This window comes from Alligator mississippiensis, chromosome 13, assembly GCF_030867095.1.
Source record: "Alligator mississippiensis isolate rAllMis1 chromosome 13, rAllMis1, whole genome shotgun sequence".
In the NCBI taxonomy this organism is placed as follows: Eukaryota; Metazoa; Chordata; order Crocodylia; family Alligatoridae; genus Alligator; species Alligator mississippiensis.
This window is the reverse complement of record NC_081836.1, coordinates 52527005-52545848: the sequence shown is the minus strand read 5'-3', so window position 1 is coordinate 52545848 and position 18844 is coordinate 52527005. Positions and strand designations below refer to the sequence as shown.

Below are 18844 nucleotides of genomic sequence, written 5' to 3'. Positions count from 1 at the left end.
TTTTATTCGTCAGTAAGCATTATCTGTATTACGCTAATGATGACAGGCCAGGGCACCCTTCTACCAGGCACAAACACATAAAGAAGAGACAATCCCTGAGCGAAAGAGCTGACAGTACAAATGTAACCTTATATACAACAGGCAGCAGTAGGGTGACCACCTTTTCAAAATGGAAAGGTGAGACACGTTCGCCTCTCCTCCTCTCACCCCTCCTGCCTCCATGGGGGACATGGCCGGAGCAGAGCCGAAGGGAGCAGGGGCGGATGTGGGCTGCCCGCTGCAGGCTTGGGGCTCCCCACCCTGCTGCCTTTCCCTGGGAGGCCCGCAGCAGCTGTGCACCCCCTGCCCGCCTGGCAGGCGCGGGGGGCACAACTCCACACCACCACCCCTGCTGCTGCCAGGTAGGCAGGGGGTGCATCACTATGGCAGTGCGGCCAGTGTGGGACTCCCAGGGTAGGGCAGCAGAGCAGGAAGCCCTAATGCCACAGTGGGCTACTTTGTATCCACTCCCACTGTGCACAAATCCAGGGGGCATGTGTCCCCCCCATCTCCTCCCCCATCCCCTGGACAAGCCACCCGTGGCTCTGTCCCACTCCCTGCACCAGCCCTGGACCCCATGTACTGCCCAGGCTGGGCAGCCCCCGCCACGGAGGCCTTGATCTACCTCCCCTATAGTCCCCACCCCACAAATTTACCTGCAGGGAGCTGCTCTCCACGCTACCTGGCTATATTCCCAGCAAAGTGCACGGGTGCAGGCATGCATGTGCACATGGCGGCCCCTCCGTCCCAACCCCAGCAGCCCCAAGCAGCTTGCAAGGGGAAACCCACCATTTCTCAAACCTGGATCCCTGCACAAAACTGCAAATTCAGGAAAAATGTTGTCCCAGAGTTACGCAGCTCTGGACCAGGACTTGAGGTTCCTATCCTGGGACCATCCCACCCAATTAGGGACGGGTGGTCCCCCTAGGCAGCAGGGCAGGGCATAAGGACACAAGGAGCCCACCCTGATCAGCAGCTTATGCAATGATCACAGAAAAGCAGCTGTGGGGGTTCCTGCAGACATCAGAGCAGAGAAAAATTTTGAGGAGGTGGTTAGCTGAATGCTGCTGGTGTGTAGTGAGCATACCAAATACAGCATGGCATCAGGACCTCTCATGGCTCCTTTTGATTTCAGATGGGACTTCAGCAGGACGTGGCTGCTCAGACCAGGGCAGATCTGGACAAGTGGAGGAGGCTGAACTGCGGGCCTCAGGGAGCTATCGGGTGAAAAAGTGTGTGTGTGTGGGGGTAATACCTTCAGGATTATGCAGTCTCTGAGCAGGGGCTTCTGAATAGCACCTAATGACTGCCTACATCCTGCTCTAGGTGCCCAAGCCCTTCTTTGAATCTGGCCATCACAATGCAGAGGACGGTCCGCACCGGATTCCAGACGCTTTGAGGCGGGCGTATGTGACATTGTCCATCTAAGGTCAAAAATCAATGCGAGATGCATATAATAGTATACACATTCATATGCACTAGCCATATCTAGATCTATCTATCTACATACATATGTATGATATGCTTGTATTCTCAAACTGTTCAATTAGCTAATCTCAACAGTGCGCTTATCCTCCCTTGCCTGGCAGTCAGATTTTGGCATTAGGAGCTGTTGTGCTGCGATGAGCTAAGCCAAGACCACATCACCCTGTGTCCTACAATTAAGGACCGACTCAGTTCGGGGTCTTGCGAGTTTTGCTGAAACCACAAAAAGGCGTTTTCTGCAACCGCCACGGAAACTGGTGTTCCCCGCAATTTTGTGCAGAATCACCAGGGGGGGAAAAAGTTACTAAAAATAAAATGCTGGCTCCCTCGTGGGAGCCGGCCACTGCAGCCCAGCCTTGCAGGCCATGGATGGGGAGAGGGAAGCCGACAGCAAGAAGAGGAGGCGCCAGGATGGCAGCTGCCCTCTCCTCCTTCTGCTGCTGACTGGCCAAGAGGGCTGCCTTTTGTGTGGCCCCACCCCCCTCAGCATCAAGGGGCAGGGCCGCATGAAGGGCAGCCCTCTCTACCAATCAGTGGTAAGAGGTGGGGCTGCTGAGGCCCCTCAGCCAATCAGTGGCAGAAGAGTGTGGGGGGGGGCACCACAAAAAGACGACAAAAATGACAGCAGATGCCATGAGCAGCTTGTGATCTTTACTTTGCCTCCACGTGCTTTAAAGTAGATCTCTGCCTATAACAAAGAAGTCTTGACATAAGGGAACGTATTGCTTTCCCCCGGCGGTCCCTAAAAAGCCCGAACTGCCCATAGGAAAAGCTGACACAGCTGGGAATAGCTGGTTCTAGTGGGAAATAACATCATTCTCCAGTGGAGAAATCCAAATACTGATTTACTTGATAGAGCAAATCAGTAGAGGGGAAACTCCATGCCTTCGCTCATCTGTATGAACCCAAATGAGGATGATAAAACATGGATATAGATAACTTCTCTCATGTCCCCACAATGCTAAACATATATCTGGAAACCTGAAACTGGTAAAGGGCTGGCACGGCCAGACTTCAAAGCAGGTGGAGAGACGGACACCGGCTGGCATTTGAGCAGGAGGGAAAGAATGAACCCCAGGGACTGGGAACCTCTGGGAATCTACCGTTTCTGCCGTAGCTTTGACTTGTTTCACGTATCCTGGCCTATGACCAAGCCAGTCCCCCTTTGTATTCTCCACTGAATGCAGCATAAACAGATATATTTCTTTGCTATTCTAATGCATTTTTAAAAAGCCATATAAAGAATGAAAAAGCCTACCCTTGAGTAAAAGCAGCTCCAACAAAGAAACAAATGCAACAGACCTAACTTATTTTTTTGGTAATGGGAAGTATATTGAAAAATGCCTAGAGTTAACAAACACCCATGCTCCAGATTTGAATGCAGAGAAAAAAAGAGAGAGAAAAAGAGAGGTTATGGTCCTTGGTTTGTAGTTGAAGCTTATATTAGACAACTTTGGGTTACCGATGAAAAGGAACCAGGAACGACAGTTCCCACAAGCTCCAGATTCTGCAGGGCTATTGCCCATCGCTACTTTTTCAATCCAACGGGGCAATGACACTGGAGTTTGTTTAAAGCATGATCAATTTACTAAAGCTCTTTACAAAATGAGGGGGTGAGTCAAGGAGATAAAACTCCCACCCTGGAGCTCTTTCGCTTCTTCAGCCCTTCTCTTTCATTTTTAGGAGGTGACATTGTCCCCTTGATCTTTTCCAGTGGCCTTCAGATTTTCCATTGAGTCCCATGTCATCAAGTATCTTTAGGGGTAGGTGTAACCCCAGGGAAGCAGAAAAATAACTCTGGCTACGTTACAATGCCCAGAGCCCATGCCTTTAGGCAGCAGAGATGTGCCCGTGCACAGGAACTGTAGCAGTCTGACAAATGTTCAGCGAGTAACAACGAATACACAGGCTTTGCCCTACAGGCCAAAACCTTCTCCTGGTTACATCCGCATACACTGGCGTTAGCTCAGCTTAAGTCAGTGGAGCTAAACCAGCGTGAAACTTCTGTAACTGAGAGCAGGCTGCTCCACTCAGGGCAGCACTCAGATTTCAACCCCTAGGATATACTGAAGGTTGTTCAAGTATGCAGAAATACACAGCATAAGACACGGCAGGGTGTTGAATGCCGTGTGAACCAATCTGATTCTCTTTTCACTTCCACCTGTATAAATTAGGAGCCATCCCCCTGTGAACAGGTGTCTTTAAACAGTCCACACATGGGGCAGATTCAGCCTTCCCTACTTTTTGGCCTCTGGCTTTATTAACCAAGACATTAACAATCAGCTACAAGCATGCCCTATCCCCAGGATCCCTCCTGCTCAGCCCACATCCTGGCTCCTCTGTTTTGAGAGGGCTACACCCACACCTGGACATCCGGGGCGGGGAATGAGTCACTTGAGCCAGTCTGCAGAAGTGGCTCAGTATGCGCTAGCAGTACTCACATCAGCTACCATAGTGGAGAGGTTCATACAACTACCAGCCTGTTAAACTCCACTGAAGTCAGTAGTCTACTGGGTTATAATGAGGATGGATGCAAGTAGAAATAGGCCAAGAGACTTCACACATGCTTATGGGCGTGTAATATAGTTCCCCTCTCTGTGTCTGTTAGGGTGAGGCTGCGCTATCTCCATCAGGACTGTCCAGGCCTGTTTGGCACCTTGGAAATGCAAGAGACATCATCCAAATTTAGGTTGTGCCATCCACACTGGGTTCAGATGGAAAAGCATCTCAGCTTCTCCAGTACTGAGCTGCATTATCTTGTAAGTCAATGCATAGATTTTCCCCTCTGAATTGAAAAAAAGATCCGATCCAGCTGTTTTAACTCCACTAATAGCAGTTACAGCATCCTACAACCTGCAGCAGGGAAGATAGACAACCATCAGGACAGCAAGGAATTAAGAGTGTAGAGACTGTTCCTTGAAATACAGGGTTTTTGCCCCCATTTCAGTTACCATAATTACAGGCCTACGTTTGAAAAAAAAATGCTGCTCTTGATCCTCACTCATTTTATTTGACAGGAACTTATTTTGGCTCAAAGTGTCACGAGGGGGCGCTAAAATAGCTGCAATCTTGACATGCCTGCTTCTCTCTCAAATCAATGGGAAATGCAAAGATGAGTGTGCCATTTAATCACAGCAGATCTTGAATTTTAAAATGATACCTTTCTGCTCTTTTCCCTTCATCTGCCCAAATGAAAGCTGCCCTCCTTCACCCTGTCGTCTCGGACGGACGTGTTACGGGTGCTAGTGCTACAGGGAAAAACTAACAAACCAAAGCGACTGCAGAGTTTTCAAATACAGTATAAAACTGTACATTAAATACTAAAATGGACTGTTATAAAACAACTCCTACTAGGGTCATGAGAAAATTTTAGAGTCTTCTGACTTTCTCTCATTTCTATCGCACCCTCAGTGGTCTACGTCGAGAGCATTCTCCTTTCGGGTAGGACTAAGAAGGCTGAAAAAGTTAAAAACCAGAGCTAGTACATCTCCCTGCCATGGCAGGATTATGCCCAAGTACAGGCAGATGGAAAGGTCACTGGAGACCAAAAGAATGACGTGCCTTTCCCAGAAGGTTTCGGTGGTGCTCATTCCCTGCTGACCTAGGAGTGAAAAGCCAAGTCACTCTCAGACATGGAGCGACAAATAGAGAACTGGATTGGTGGCATGCATATATTTTGCTGCATGGGTTTGAAAAAGAGCAAATGCTAAGACTTGTGTGGACTAAATAAATGCGTTCATCAGCAGTGCTCAGTGCTGTGCTGTTGCTTGTTCTCTGGCCCACCTATGAGCTTGGCATGTCTTGTGTCAATGGCAAGGAGACTAAATGTCTTCTAGGCTTTGGGACATAAACTTTTGGTTTGGAGCTGATGTTTAATGCAACAGACAATCTATCTACTGATACCCTGTCCTCATTTAAACCAGAAGTACTATTTGCTCTGCAAGACAACTAGCTTATCCAAAGCGGGCCACTATCCTTGGGTGCCAACTTAGGGGATGCCAGTGTGGCCCCCTCCCACCAGGAGCTTTTCCACAGGATGCAGAGCCCTATACAGACTGGCTACAGGAAGCCAGACAGGTGCAGCCAGGCAGGTACAGTGCCATGCCCTGCAATGTATCTGGTGGGGGGGAATGGAGGTGGAAAGATGCCCCTTCCCCATGGTGGGGGCTTTGCCATGGGAGGCTCAGCCTTGCCCCTGAGGGTGGCAGGGGAGTGAACAGGGCATCAGGAGGGAAGCCCCACACCACTGCCTGTCCCTCAGCAGCAGCAGTCCAGTCCACAGTGTTAAAGCAGCAGCAGTAGCAGGATAGGAGAAGAGCCTGGGCATGTAAGACCCCTCTCCCTCCTCTTCTCCCTGCCCTACCCTCCAGTGGCTGTATAATTCTTCCCCCCACCCCCTCCTCACTTCTCCTCCTCCCCTTGCCCCCCACCCCTACCCCACTGCCCCCACCCTGGGCACAGAAAAAGTTTGCAATGCCTCTGCCCCAAGAGAAACCCCTGCCCCACGGCACATGAAGCTGTGATTCACCTGGCCCCACTGCCCAGTTAGAGGGGCTCTCACTCCTTCCATTAGGGTTGCAGCTGGTGTCCACCGAAAGGCTGAATTTGTGCATGCGCACACACACACCTTCATATTTTAAAAGCCACAGAAAGGGACGCTAGATTTGGGGCAGAGGCAGAATTTCTGCACTGTTTGAAGCAAATCCGGCACGTGGTCCCTAATTTGGGCTCCCTTAGGATTCAGAAACTAATTTTGGACTGAGGAACTGCAGTGAGTCCATTGGGAGAGCCTGGAGGGGGCTGAGGGCTGACAAGGAGCAACTGAACTCCACATTTCTTGTATTTCTAATGGGTTTTTTTAGCTTTAACAGGCTTGCATTTAATTCACCAATATGGTCCTACAACCTTCATTTCACCCTAACCAAGAGCTTGCACAAATAGATGCTAGCTTTTCCCAGCCTGAACATTTGCGCTGGCTGTGACCATGCTATTGCAGTATACTGCTAATTCGTAATTTCATAACAAAAATGAAACTTTATTTCACACTCTGAGTCCATAATAACTGACTGAGGATCTTCTCAGTTCAGTGCCTAATGGATACAGGATACTGAAATGGAAAAGCAAAACCAGCAGCATTTTCATGTACCTGAGTTCACAGCAGAGTCGGAACCAGAGGAACAATGAGACAGCAAAGCCATAGGGAGTTGAAGTATGCAAGAAAAATCTCACGGTGCCTTGCTCACATTTCCCGAGATGATTATATACAAGCAGAGGGGAAAAGGGAAAGGTTAAAGGAAACGCAAGCTGACTTCGACTTCAACCCTCCAGTAAACAGTAGGCAAACTCGAACCTGCCCCAGCTTGAAGATGAGTTATGAGCTAGAAGTAGAGATGGTAGCCTCATTTCCCCAACCTTATCTATGCAGTTTGTGGCCCATTTTATTTTCACAGTGATTGCTCAGGTTTTTAAGGGAAAGTTAATTTCTGTGCTTTCAGTGGGAGAGCATACACCATACCAATCAATGCTCTGCTCTGTTGGGCACAGATGTGTTTACCACCGCATCACCTGTCCCTGCACTTAATTCCTAGCTGGGCGATAAGACGCTGCAGTGTAAATCCTGGCATCTGCTTGACCCTCGCTCTCCCGCTCCTGCTTGCACTGATTAAAGAGCAACAGGGGGAATTTGTGCAGAAAAGTACTAGTGTAGGTTCAGTCTTTGTCTTTGGCTGGTCATTGTTGAAAGCCACCGGGAGGCTGTCAGGTTTGTTATCTAGGTGAGTGTTGCACAGCACAGGCAGAGCGATGGGACAGCCAGGCCTAAACAATGACAGGGAAAGGAAGGCAGCCTCTCCTGATCAAAAATTGCTCGTCCTTTAGCTTGGACACAAATGTCTTCCTTGCCTCCCCGTATGATAAAAAGACGCAATTAAGTCTGAGTTAAACAAGGAATGGCTGCGCTGTCTAAAGCACTGCGTTGTACCAAAGGCTGCTTATGGCCAAAATTAACAACTTAACGAGCTGTTAATGAGGCGCGCATTCTGCTTTGACTTGCAGCAGGAAAAACGCTGCAAATTATTTCAGTGAGCTTCTGGATTGCGGTCAGGGAATTTAAGATGTCAGATAAACCCATCAAACCTGTGTCTCAGTCTGGACATTATTTTTCAATGCATTCATTTATAATTTCTTTTCCTATGTGGCAGAATAACTTGTTCTGACAGCAGCATGGCTCTTGCTCAGACTATGTTTCCTCCTGTCTTGACACTACTTTTCAGTCTCCAGGGGGCTGCAGGGATAGCTTTTTGACATGTTGACATTAGGACACTTTTTCAGGCTCACTCTGAAATGGTTACAGCCTGTCTTGCCAACGTATATGCTAAGCTGAAGTTTCCAGATTTGGTGGGTTTATTAAACTAAAATCTCTTTGCTGTCCTACAAATAGGCTGAGAACCTAAAATTACCCTTCACAGGATAGCTTGAGTCAGCGAAGGGAAAAGGAAAGAAAAATAAGTTTTGTCGTGACTGGGACCATTCAGATCCATAATTCACCGGCGTTGAAGCTCCACCAGTGGTGAGCAAAGGGGAAAGTACTATTGTAGCTAAGGCTGGTGGATTTTATTCACTGTGTCTCAACTCTGCAGGGTTAGCGTGGACAGATGGACAAATAGGCATCTGGCCGGGGTCATCTAAACCCAGCACTCTTTCCTGCCTATGCAGGGGGTCAGACTCGATCTATTGAGGTCCCTTCCGACCCTAACATCTATGAATCTATGAATCTATGAAATTACACTGAGTTAAAGATGAGGAAAGACTTATCACACGACACTTGCTCTGCAGTACTTGTTTCATGTGTCTGTTTTATCCTGCAGTAAGTGGAAGCCAACCCAGGGCAGTTTACCCCTGAATGAGAATCATTTCTAAATTACCACGGTTCAGTTTATCACAGGGTACAGCAGATATAAAAACCAGTTGCTACAAAGCAGCTTGGATGAGCTAAGCTCCTTGCCCTACACTTGATTTTAATTTGTTCACTTCTCCACACACTCGGGTAATGAAGGCAAGCGCTATCTACTCAAGTATTACAGCCGGTGGAACGGCATTGATGGGTGTAGGCCTAATCTGAGGTTAGTGCAGACAAAGCTGGAGTCACTCATGTGCATGAGACTATGAAAGCTTAACTTCCACAGAAACTGGTTTCCCAGAACAGTGCTGGTACAAGGTAAAACCAGGCCAGTGCAATAGTTCATCACACACCCAGATGTGCTGTGCCATTGCAGCATAGGAGAAATAATGCTATCGACTCCTTGCGGGGCAAAAGAATTTGAAATGAGTTACATATGTGAATGAAAACCCCAGCTCAGACCCCAAATGCCATTTTCCCCCATTTCCCTGCATTACTGTCTTTGTTGTTTTGCTCCCATTTTGCTCCACTCCACCAGCAGAAACAGCCTGGCATCCTTTCTTCTGCAAGCGGGAATGCAGCCTGTTGAAAATACAAATACGGCCTCTGAAACCTGCCGCGTTGCTAGAGTCCTCTACAAAGCCAAGGGGAACCCCGCGACTAGCAAACGAGGCACTCACGTGGAGGGAGAAGGCTGAAATCCTCTCCCTTCTCCCAGGGAAAGGAGCTGAGCCAATGACTGTAACTGTCCCCTGCTAGAGAAAAGTACAGGTGTGCCATGGCAAAGAGAGCCTCACCATCCTCTCTCAGGACTCTGCAGCCACTTCACACTTAGAGGGAAAAATCAATACAGCACACATTCATAGAACCATGGAAGATTAGGGTGGGAAGGGACCTCAGGAGCTCACATCTAGTCCAACCCCCTGCTCAAAGCAGGGCCAGTCCCAGCTACATCACACCAACCAGGGCTTTGTCAAGCTGGGCCTTAAAAACCTTGAAAGATGGAGATCTCACCACCTCTCTGGGTAACCTGTTCCAGTGCTTCACCCCACTCCTAGTGAGAAAGTCTTTCCTAATATCTAACCTAAACCTCCCTTGCTGCAACTTGAGCCCATGGCTCCTTGTTCTCTCATCTGCCACCACTGACACTCCCCACCTTCCTCTTTAAGCGCACCTTTTCCTCTTAGTTCAGAGCCCATTTTTTAAACAAATTAAAGTACCTCCGAAGTAGCAAAAGCTCAGTTCTTCTGCGTGCCCAGTGAGATGAGCCCCCTTCTGTTTAAAGCATGGTCAAAAATTGGTACAGGTTTCCCTCAATTTATGCGGGTTCTTTATATGTGAATTTGCTCTTGTGCGACGAGCATATTTAGACCCACAATTCCTTATATGTAAGGTAAATTCGCTCTTATGCAACCAGCATAGATGCCCCCCTGCCCAAGCAGGTAAGTCTGTGGGAGGGAGGGGAAAGGGCTGTGGCCCCACTCACCCCAGCCTCAGCTGCAGCGGCCCCAGGAGCGCCTTTCACCCCTGCGCCTGGGCTCACCCCTGCTCCTGGGCTGTGCCATGCCAGGGTGCAGGCAGCTGATGTTGGCTGCTCCAGCGCAGGCCGGGGCGAGTGCAGACAAGTGGAGCCCCGGATGGTGCAGGGCGCAGCACTCACCCCAGCCCCAGCTGCCTGCACCAGGGCACGGCGCAGCCCAGGAGCAGAGGTGAGTGGGGACAGGCGGGCACGGTGCAGCCCAGCAGCTGCAGGCAGCTAGCACTGGCTGCTCCCGGGGCCACTGCAGCTGGGGCTGGGGTGAGTGCCACTCTGTTCCCTCTGCTTTGCTGCCTTGTGCAGCCCTGGGGGTGGCACCCCTCTCCACACCCCTACCCTAGTCCCAGCCTCACTCCCTCCTTCCCTCCCCGGCATGGGAACCCATCCCTATTTGTTACACCGTAAAGTGGGGTCGCTTTATGCAAATTCAATTTATGTGCCATTCTCCAGGAACGCATGTACAGCATAAATCGAGGCAAACCTGTATTGGATGGTTTTATTAAGCTGTTTCCCAGAGCTTCAGCCTACCAGGGGGACTGACAAGCTGCACCCCAAGTTCCAGGCTTGTGTCATCTAAAAAAGCCAAGGATCCTTCCCTCCCCCTCGTGCGATGGGGGTTTAAGAGTGAAAGCGTCCGACTTGCTCTCACTGTGCAGCTGCCGGCGCTGCATAATCCCTACCTGCATGCCCGCAGTCATCCCCTCACAATGATGCCACTTGCGTGGCCCCACCGGATAGAAGCAAAACAGCTGAGAGGGCTAAAGGAGAGCGACTGAAGCTGCCAGCTTGGATGTGTTAAAGCGCTGTTTTTCTGTTGCAGGCCGCTACCAGGAATATGACGGGCACATCTTTGCACAGGCTCATTTCAAGCACGTTCAGAGAGGGGAACAGAAGATTGTGCTTTTTCTGTAAGGAGCAAGGGGGGCTGAGGTGGGAGGGGAGAGAGATCGGGGGAGAGGAAATGATTCCAGAGACGAGGTTTTGGAGGGATGTTTGATAGTAACGGGGCAGACGGCAGAGGAGGAAACCAGCCCGCGAGGAAGAGCCCGTGCACTTAGAGGCCTTCCTCCAGCAGCAGCACCAGAATCAAAGGGGAGTTACAATAATGCAGCTAACACCGGGGAAAAAGCACTCCGAGGGGATCAGCTCATGACAGCAAGCCAGGTGTCTAGCTTTTGATACCTGCCTCCCGCAGTGCAGCTCCCTGCTCCTCCTTCCTCCCCGCTGCCTGGACACTGACCCCCACCTCCCATGGTCCCCCCACCACCCAAGTCAGGATCGTCTATTCATGTCCTGAGCGCTCCTAGACTGGTTTCTATTCTTCGCCTGCCTGTAACAGCCTGGAGACACCCCAGAAGGCCTGGAGTGCTTCTCCTGCTATAATTGACAGGCACACAGCCTTCTGGGGGGGATTATCAGCGTTTCAGGTGCAGGTGGGCAGGCAGCTGTTGAAAAATAAACAGGTTCGGGAGCTCTAGGGACATTCCTGGTACTGCAGGCAGGGAGGGAGAGGAATATAATTACAGCTAGCAGCAGGAGAAGATATTTGCTTTGGCTTCTTTAAGCTGTGCACTGTGGGGCAAATTCAAGTTGGAGAAGGAGAGACAACTGTCTCTGTCCCCTGCCTCCCCTCTCTTGTCCACCCTGCAGCTTCCACTTGGTTTCCTTTCTCCCTGCCTTTCATGAGACATAGTTTTCCAAAAGTGGATGCTAGCAGCCAAGGGTAGCGTTTCAAGGCAGGGCGCCTGAGAAGGGGATCTACGTCTCCCAGTACTTCACTGCTTTCTTTCCCTTCCTCACCTGAGCCTGCTGTCAAAGCTCATTATTAAAAAAATTAAAAGGAGGGTGGAGGAAATACACAGCTTCAGCTCCCATGAAGCATGAAGGTCATCAATGTCACCATCAGTTATTGTGACGTGCGTCACTCTCCCCGTCTTCTTCACGGGAGTGGATTTATCACCTGTTTAAAGGGAGGTACCGCTGTGTATTTTACCCTTCCCGTTACCTCCTCCCTGCATCCAGACACCTCCCGTTGCAGCTGCTGGGGAGAACGAAGAACTCCATTATATTTCATCCCAAGCAGCCCTGCTGGCGGAGGGGGAAGCGCTGGCGCGTGGGTGCTCATTAGCACAGGATTTGTACTGCTGCCTTCCGTTTTATTCACTTCCCTAAATTAGGGGAAGTGCGACTTCCCCAGACCTGCCATTTCTATTTCATTATCACGCAGGTGCCGGCAACCTCTTGAACTCCAGAGCCCACCTTGCGATCAGATAATGGCACTGACCTGGTACAGTACCGCTCTTCCTGCGCTACCCGCTCGAAAAGAGGCTTCATTTCATTCATGCAGAACAACACCTTTGGTAGCAGCTGCATTTAGGGCCAGGATTAATATCAGTACCTAGGCACTCGCTGAACAGGCACTGGCTTTCCAATCAAAGCTGGAGCCTTGACAGCTGAACTGTTAAATGAATTAACAAGGCGAGAAGGGGGCTTGCCGAAGGGGTTGCGACTCCCCTCCTAATTTTGGTAAGTAGTGGCTTTCAATTTTTCTGTCATTTGTCAGGAGCCTCACACAGCTCACTAATGAGCAGGGCAGAGCTGCAGCCGGATGAGAACGGCACCGTCAGAAGCATCTCCTACTCCACTAGAGAGAGGGGCTCGCTCGGAGGGACCCCGGCTCAATTTTTGCTCACGTGGAAAAGGCTGAGCAGCTCTCCTGGCAAAGGCAGGGCTCTGTTTAGCACATCCCACAGAAAGAGGGCCCAAAGCTGATGCATAAGTAACCTCCACCTTGGCGAGTCTTGCACGTGTTGGTCCAGAAGCCTGTGCAAAACACTGTGACTTTCTGCCTAAAGCAAGAAAGGCCTTGCTTTACCTTTTTTGCCTGCTTGATACTCCTTCAGGAAAAGGCCACTTGTATCTCCCTCACCGTTTCACTGCTCACATCAGGGGACGGTGTCACCAATTCCCTGTTGAGTTGGCTGTCCCCATCAGGCAGTTCTCACAGGCATAATCATCCTCTTTCCTGGCCTGAGCTACAAAATGAGACCCAAACGGGCTCATTTTGGAAAGGAAGAACATGGTGATAGGTAAGTTGGAGACGGTGATGTGGGACTTGGGTCAGACATCGACTCCCTCTTACCTGAGATGTTTTCACTGGGTTGTTTGATTTGACCCGGGGCAAGTGACAGATCGCAGTCTTATCAGTGTATTTTTAACAGATAACCAAGGGAGCCCAGAGTGCTGGACAGCTGCACTCTTACCACAATACAAATCTCCAGATACATCAATTGGAAGAATTCAAACTAACAGCAGAGACAGAAAGGAGGGCAGATCTACAGACATCCCTCCTTGGGTGCAGCCAGCTACTTCTACCAGATGTAGAAACAAGGGATCGAAATCAGACTCTCTGAACTGCACATTAACCATGATTATTTTAGCACTGGCTGTGCTCTGTGCTGCACAAGACAAAAAGATCACAACCCTTGCCTGAAGTGCTTAAAACAGAATATTTCCATCACGCTATTTTACCGGTAAGAGGTTCCCCCCAAATAAATGTGCTGTATTATCTCCCTTTCCTAAACAGAAAAGAATCATTTCGCTCATCACAGAATTGCCGAGACCCTCAAGGATGGAGCGCAACAACCTTTTAACAGCATTCATCCAACGGCTGTATACAATTCCCAGATATAATGCCCATCTCCTTTGGTCTGTGTGTGTGCACGCACTGTACAAGTGCAGTTATGTTCAATTATATCCCTGGATAACTGAGTCCCCACCCTCCGCTGTTTCTCACACTCGCTTTCTGTTGTTCAGTATTTTTGACTTGGGTCCCTACAGTCAAAATGGAACAAAGCCACTTCCACCTTACCAGTAATTTGCCGTTGCTGCTACTAACAAGTCCTTGGAAATATTAACAAAACAATCCTAACAACTTGCATCTGTAGAGCACCTCTCAATTCAAAGGATCATAATTGAACTGGCAAACTTAGACGGTCATACCAGCTCTCCAGATTGATCACACGAGTCACTGAAGAAATGCTGCCACGTCTGGGCTGAAAAGAAGCTGGTGCAATGTCAGTGTGCGATAGCTTTGCCCAGCAGGTAGGAAAATCCGTAGGAAATCCCACATTTCCTATGTTTGCAGCGCTACCTTGGTGGACAGGGTGGTGCCACCTGCTCTACCGAGGTGCGCACTACTTCGAGGCCCAACGATTCAATACTGAGGTGGAACGGCGGTGGTGGAGGAAGAAGGAGACCAACCCGGGGCTGCGAATCCCACCCCCCCACGCAACAACATGCCCCCATTGCCGAAGAACGTGTGCATCCGGAATCGGGCCCCCCAGTCACCTGAGGACCCATCAAGCCTGATGGACGCCATCTTTGACCCCGAGGGACTGCCGATGATGACAATGATGTTTGCAGCACGGGCTGGGATTATCCCTGATCAGAGTAAATTCTGTGGCGCTTAAAATACCAGCGGATTGTGCCGCGACGTGAACTGCAACAGTGGTTACTCAGGAACGAGTCCCCCAGGCCATAGGATCACAGGGCGTCTTTACGTGTGCTCTAGGGGTGGGGGCAGCAGGGGCAGCACTTTAATTAGAGAAACTCAAAAAGCTGCTCTAATTAAAGCGCCTGCAGCATCTCATGTATTCAGAGTCTCACCCTTCAAAATGGTGGCAGGGACATTTTGACTAAAACTCGTTCGACAAGCTTTAGTTAAAGCGCTTCTGCCACCACTTTGAAGTGTGGGGATGCTGTATACATGAGATGCAGAGGCTTGTGGAGCATAATTAGCACACTCCAGCAGACGCAGTTAATCGTGTCTGTAATTACAGCGCATTGAAGCAGTGTCCCTGCACATCTATAGGCAGCCATAGACCTGGAAGGCACCTCAGCAGGCTTTTCCCACCTCCATCCAACCTCTTATTGAAAACTACTAATGAAGCAGATTGGCCAGCTCGCCCAGTAGCTTGCCTCACTGTCCTTACATGTACAAGATTTTCTGATACTTATTCTAAATCTGCTTGCTTGCAGTTTAAACCCATTGCCTTGTGTCATGCTCCCTGCCACTTTCTTTCTCGCAGTCTCTGGACTCTTTCAAAACTGCTCCTATCAACTCCCCTGCATCGCTCTTAAAATGCAACGATTGAAATCGGACACAGGTTTGCGCTGTGGCCCAACCTGCACCGAGCCAAGTGATACTGTCACCCCTGCGTCTCACAGAGTGCATTGCATGCAGATGTCACAGTATATTCCTGGGCTCTCCATCCTCCATCTCTCTGCCACTTGCTTGAATTCCTATGATCAATATTTGGGTTGAGGGAGATGAAGACATAATGCAGCAGCTTCCCTTTGTTTCCCTGGCTTACTTTTTGAATTGGTGTGTGTGTAAATGTCTTTGCTGGCTGCAGTGCTGTGATGAGCTATTTAGTTCTGCAAAGAAAATACATTTTGAAGCCAAACATACTTGGCTCCACTTGGAGCTTCCTTTGCCATCTTTGCAAGAAGCTGGAGTCCTAACAAAATGCTAACAGTTCAATAAGTATCCCTAACTGCATCCACAATGCAGGCCTGCTCCCCTGATTCATTCATGAAGCTTTTCTTCAAATACCGAACGTTATAGCAAGCCTTGAAATAGGTTAAGCACAGTTAATAACTTGTTTGTCGTAGTTCAGAAAAATCTAGTCTTTTAATGAAGTCGTAATAAAAACAATTAACTTGGGATTTTGAAATCAACCCTTCAAGACTTAGATTAAAGACAAAAAAACAAAAGTGAAACCAGATTGCTTCAAAGCAGCTGACTGAACAACATGCTGAGAGCCGACGTGTGTCTGGGTAACCACTGTGTATGAAGTCCTGATAGGAAGACTTGCTATTGGGATTGGTATCAAAGCTCACAGTGACTCCAGCGCAAGCCTATCAGTTGGAGCCTTTATAAATGTGAACTACGGCATTGGCTCGAGTCCTGTTTTCTTCCAGGCAGTGTTACGGCGGGGGACAGCGTCAGCACTGGGTTAGTGCAGGCTCCTGTCTCATGAAGCACTGAAGTGTTTGATTATGCACACTCTGCCGGTCTACTCTAGGCGATAAGTCTGTTAGGGCAGGGACTTTACATTGATCAAACAGTTGCATTTTGTAAAACAGTTTGCCCGTACGCTCTAGATACCTAACAGGTAATATGGAGATGTAGAGCCGCACAAAGAGATCTACTGTTGGGGAGGCTTTTCATCCTGGTCACGTTGAAGACAGAGGTAAAGAGTTCTCATTTTCCCGAGGGTGGTGGTGAACTGCAGAGCTACGGCGAACCTGGAGACACTTCCCTCCAAGGATTCAGTAGATGCCAATGTATGTAGAGGTTTGTGGCACGTGTGCGCAGGACGATGCTCCACAGAGGGGCATATTCATAAAATAAATGAACCTACTTCCTAGGTCACCCTTGCCTTCTGGTTTCTGTTCTTTTCCCTTCTTGTTTTCTTATGCTCCACTTTTTACTTCTTTACCTTGAGTCAACTCTTTCCTCAAGCTAATCTCATTTTTTTGAACTGCTAAAAATGTTCTCTCCCTCCTCCTCCCCCAACTCTTTCTTCCAGACGCATTTGCTTTCCTCATTCTGGGCTTTGCAGATGTATCAGCTTTCCAAAAGCAAATGACTGTTAGTCCCAACATGTCTCTGAAGGAGGCACCGTGGAAAATTGTGTGGCTATTGGAGGATCTTTCCGAGACTCCAGGATCTCTCTCAACCCCCTAAAGCAATTCATTTTCCAGTCACTTACCAGCTTCGCCGACAAACACTTCCACAGGTGTGCTGGTAGGGCTCTCCCCGATGATATTATAGGCTGTCATTAAAACTTCATATCTCTTGTACTTCTTCAAATCTGGAAATGTAAATTATTACATCAAAAACTGACACTTCTAACATCCCACTTAATACTCCCTTATCCCTTTATAGCCACATTTCTCGCTCACTCAATATAGCGAGAGAATATTGGAAACAAGTTACTGAAATGTGAGAGTCTTTTACTTGGCTCTGTTTAACTCGTCTTTTCTAATTCACACATTGCCACAGTAATGACGTGTAATAACTTTTATAATTAGGACAAGACCTCAGTCTATCCCCCCCCCAGATCTCCTACTGCTTCCTCAAGAGTGTGGACTGACACGGCAAACCCTGGTGTAATTACACGGGGTTTTGTAGACCGATGTAAGTAGCACTGGAGTCAGAAATGAATACAGATCAGTTGTCCTAGGGCAGCAAGCACTTTCCCAGGGCTTTGTCATTAGGTGCAAGACAACAGTAACTAATAAATACCCTGCTCGTGGTTATCAAATGGCTATGCTGGCATGGCAGCACACACTCAAAACCTAAACTGGTATTATTTATATTAGTAGACCTTTGCCCCTAATTCCTTTTAATTGGGTGAAGTTATCCCAGTTCAGATTTGCTTACCTGCCTATTACTTTCTTCAACCCATGTTGTGCTGAGTACACCGGTGTAAATGTTACTTAGACTTGTAAGGAAGTAAGGCTGGAAGGGACCTCCAGAGTTCATCGAGCCCAGCCTGAGGCAGGATCCTCCCTATCCAAACCATCCTGTACAAATCCACCGTCCAACCTTTTAGCAAAACTAGTCACTCCTGACAAAACCACGAGCCATAACACCCTAAGCTGTTACAGGGGGACTGCTATGGCCGACGTCCCGCTGCTGTGAAGTTGTTAATATATGCTCAAGAGAGCCCAGGAATAGGGCCATGCACCCCCACCTACAGAAGACGGCAAAAAAGGCAAAAAAACCCCCATAGTCCATATCAGTCTGACCATGGGGTAGAATTCCTTCCTGACCCCAAATATAGCGATCGATCTGACCCTAAGGGGATTTCATCTGTCCACAGGGTAAGAGGGATAACTCTCAGTCGTTGACTAGAAAGAGCAAAATGCCTGAGCCGTGCCTAAGGGTGAGCCTGTTCAAGAGGACGATCATACTATAAAAAGTCAAGATCCAGACTTATTTATTTCTGCTTATGGGAAATATCATAGCTGTAGGCCTTTCCCGAGCCACAGAGTCCTCTCTATTATAGGGAACAGTTAGCAACAGCATTGTTGCAACTGAAATGCGGTACAGATGGAGGTTGATGGAGAGGAGTCTGCAATCCCATTCAAAGGGCTGCACATCCATTTTTCTCGAAGTGATTACCATTTCAATATTGATCACAGATTCCAAGGGGGATTTGAAACCTCTTGTACTCCATTTGGCCACCGGGCTCCCAATTTCTTCGCTGACACGCAGGGACTACTCTGACAGATGGGGGAAGAAGAGTGAGAGCAAGGAGAGAAAAAGCAGGCAAAATCTAGGGCACTAAGGTAATTACTAAATCAATTAAAAAGAGGGTGGAGTAGAATCATGTAACTATCCCAGAAGATTGCAACTGCCCACAGGTTCCAGGACTTGCGTCTTACAATGAAGTCACTGAGTCTAAAAGAAATATGGATCACCGAAAGTGTCCAAGAATAAAAATATTTTGGAAGATCAGACGATTATATTAAAAAATGGTCCTTAAAACAGTATTGTTTATTCATTTGTGCATGGATTGGATATGTCTCTGGATTCCTTCCTCTGCCAGGACCTTTCCCTGCTACCCGTGAATCATACTGCACCTTAGCTCTGTGGATCAAATCGGTCTGGTGCAAGTTCAGTGAATCTGATCCTTCTAATTTCAGCTCCACAGCAGTGTTTTGTCCATATATCTGAGTCAGACTCCAGCATCACTCACTGGTTTCAGATACCCACTAGATGATATTTGATACATGATCGAGGCTTTGCCAGCCTACAAATGAAACACTGATATACTATAGAGGAAAGAGCCATCTTGTTTGGAGTTATG

The 18844-nt window shown here is 48.6% G+C and overlaps 1 protein-coding gene across 3 annotated transcripts in view; it reads right to left on the bottom strand.

Moving 5' to 3' along the window:
• Positions 1–18844, bottom strand: part of SDK1 (sidekick cell adhesion molecule 1) — a 683598-nt gene that overhangs the window by 45256 nt on the left and 619498 nt on the right. For all 3 annotated transcript variants that reach the window (XM_019494663.2, XM_014610818.3, XM_019494664.2), the window contains one exon: positions 16739–16840. In XM_019494663.2, the coding sequence (XP_019350208.2) occupies positions 16739–16840 (102 nt within the window). The remainder of the gene's footprint in view (positions 1–16738; positions 16841–18844) is intronic.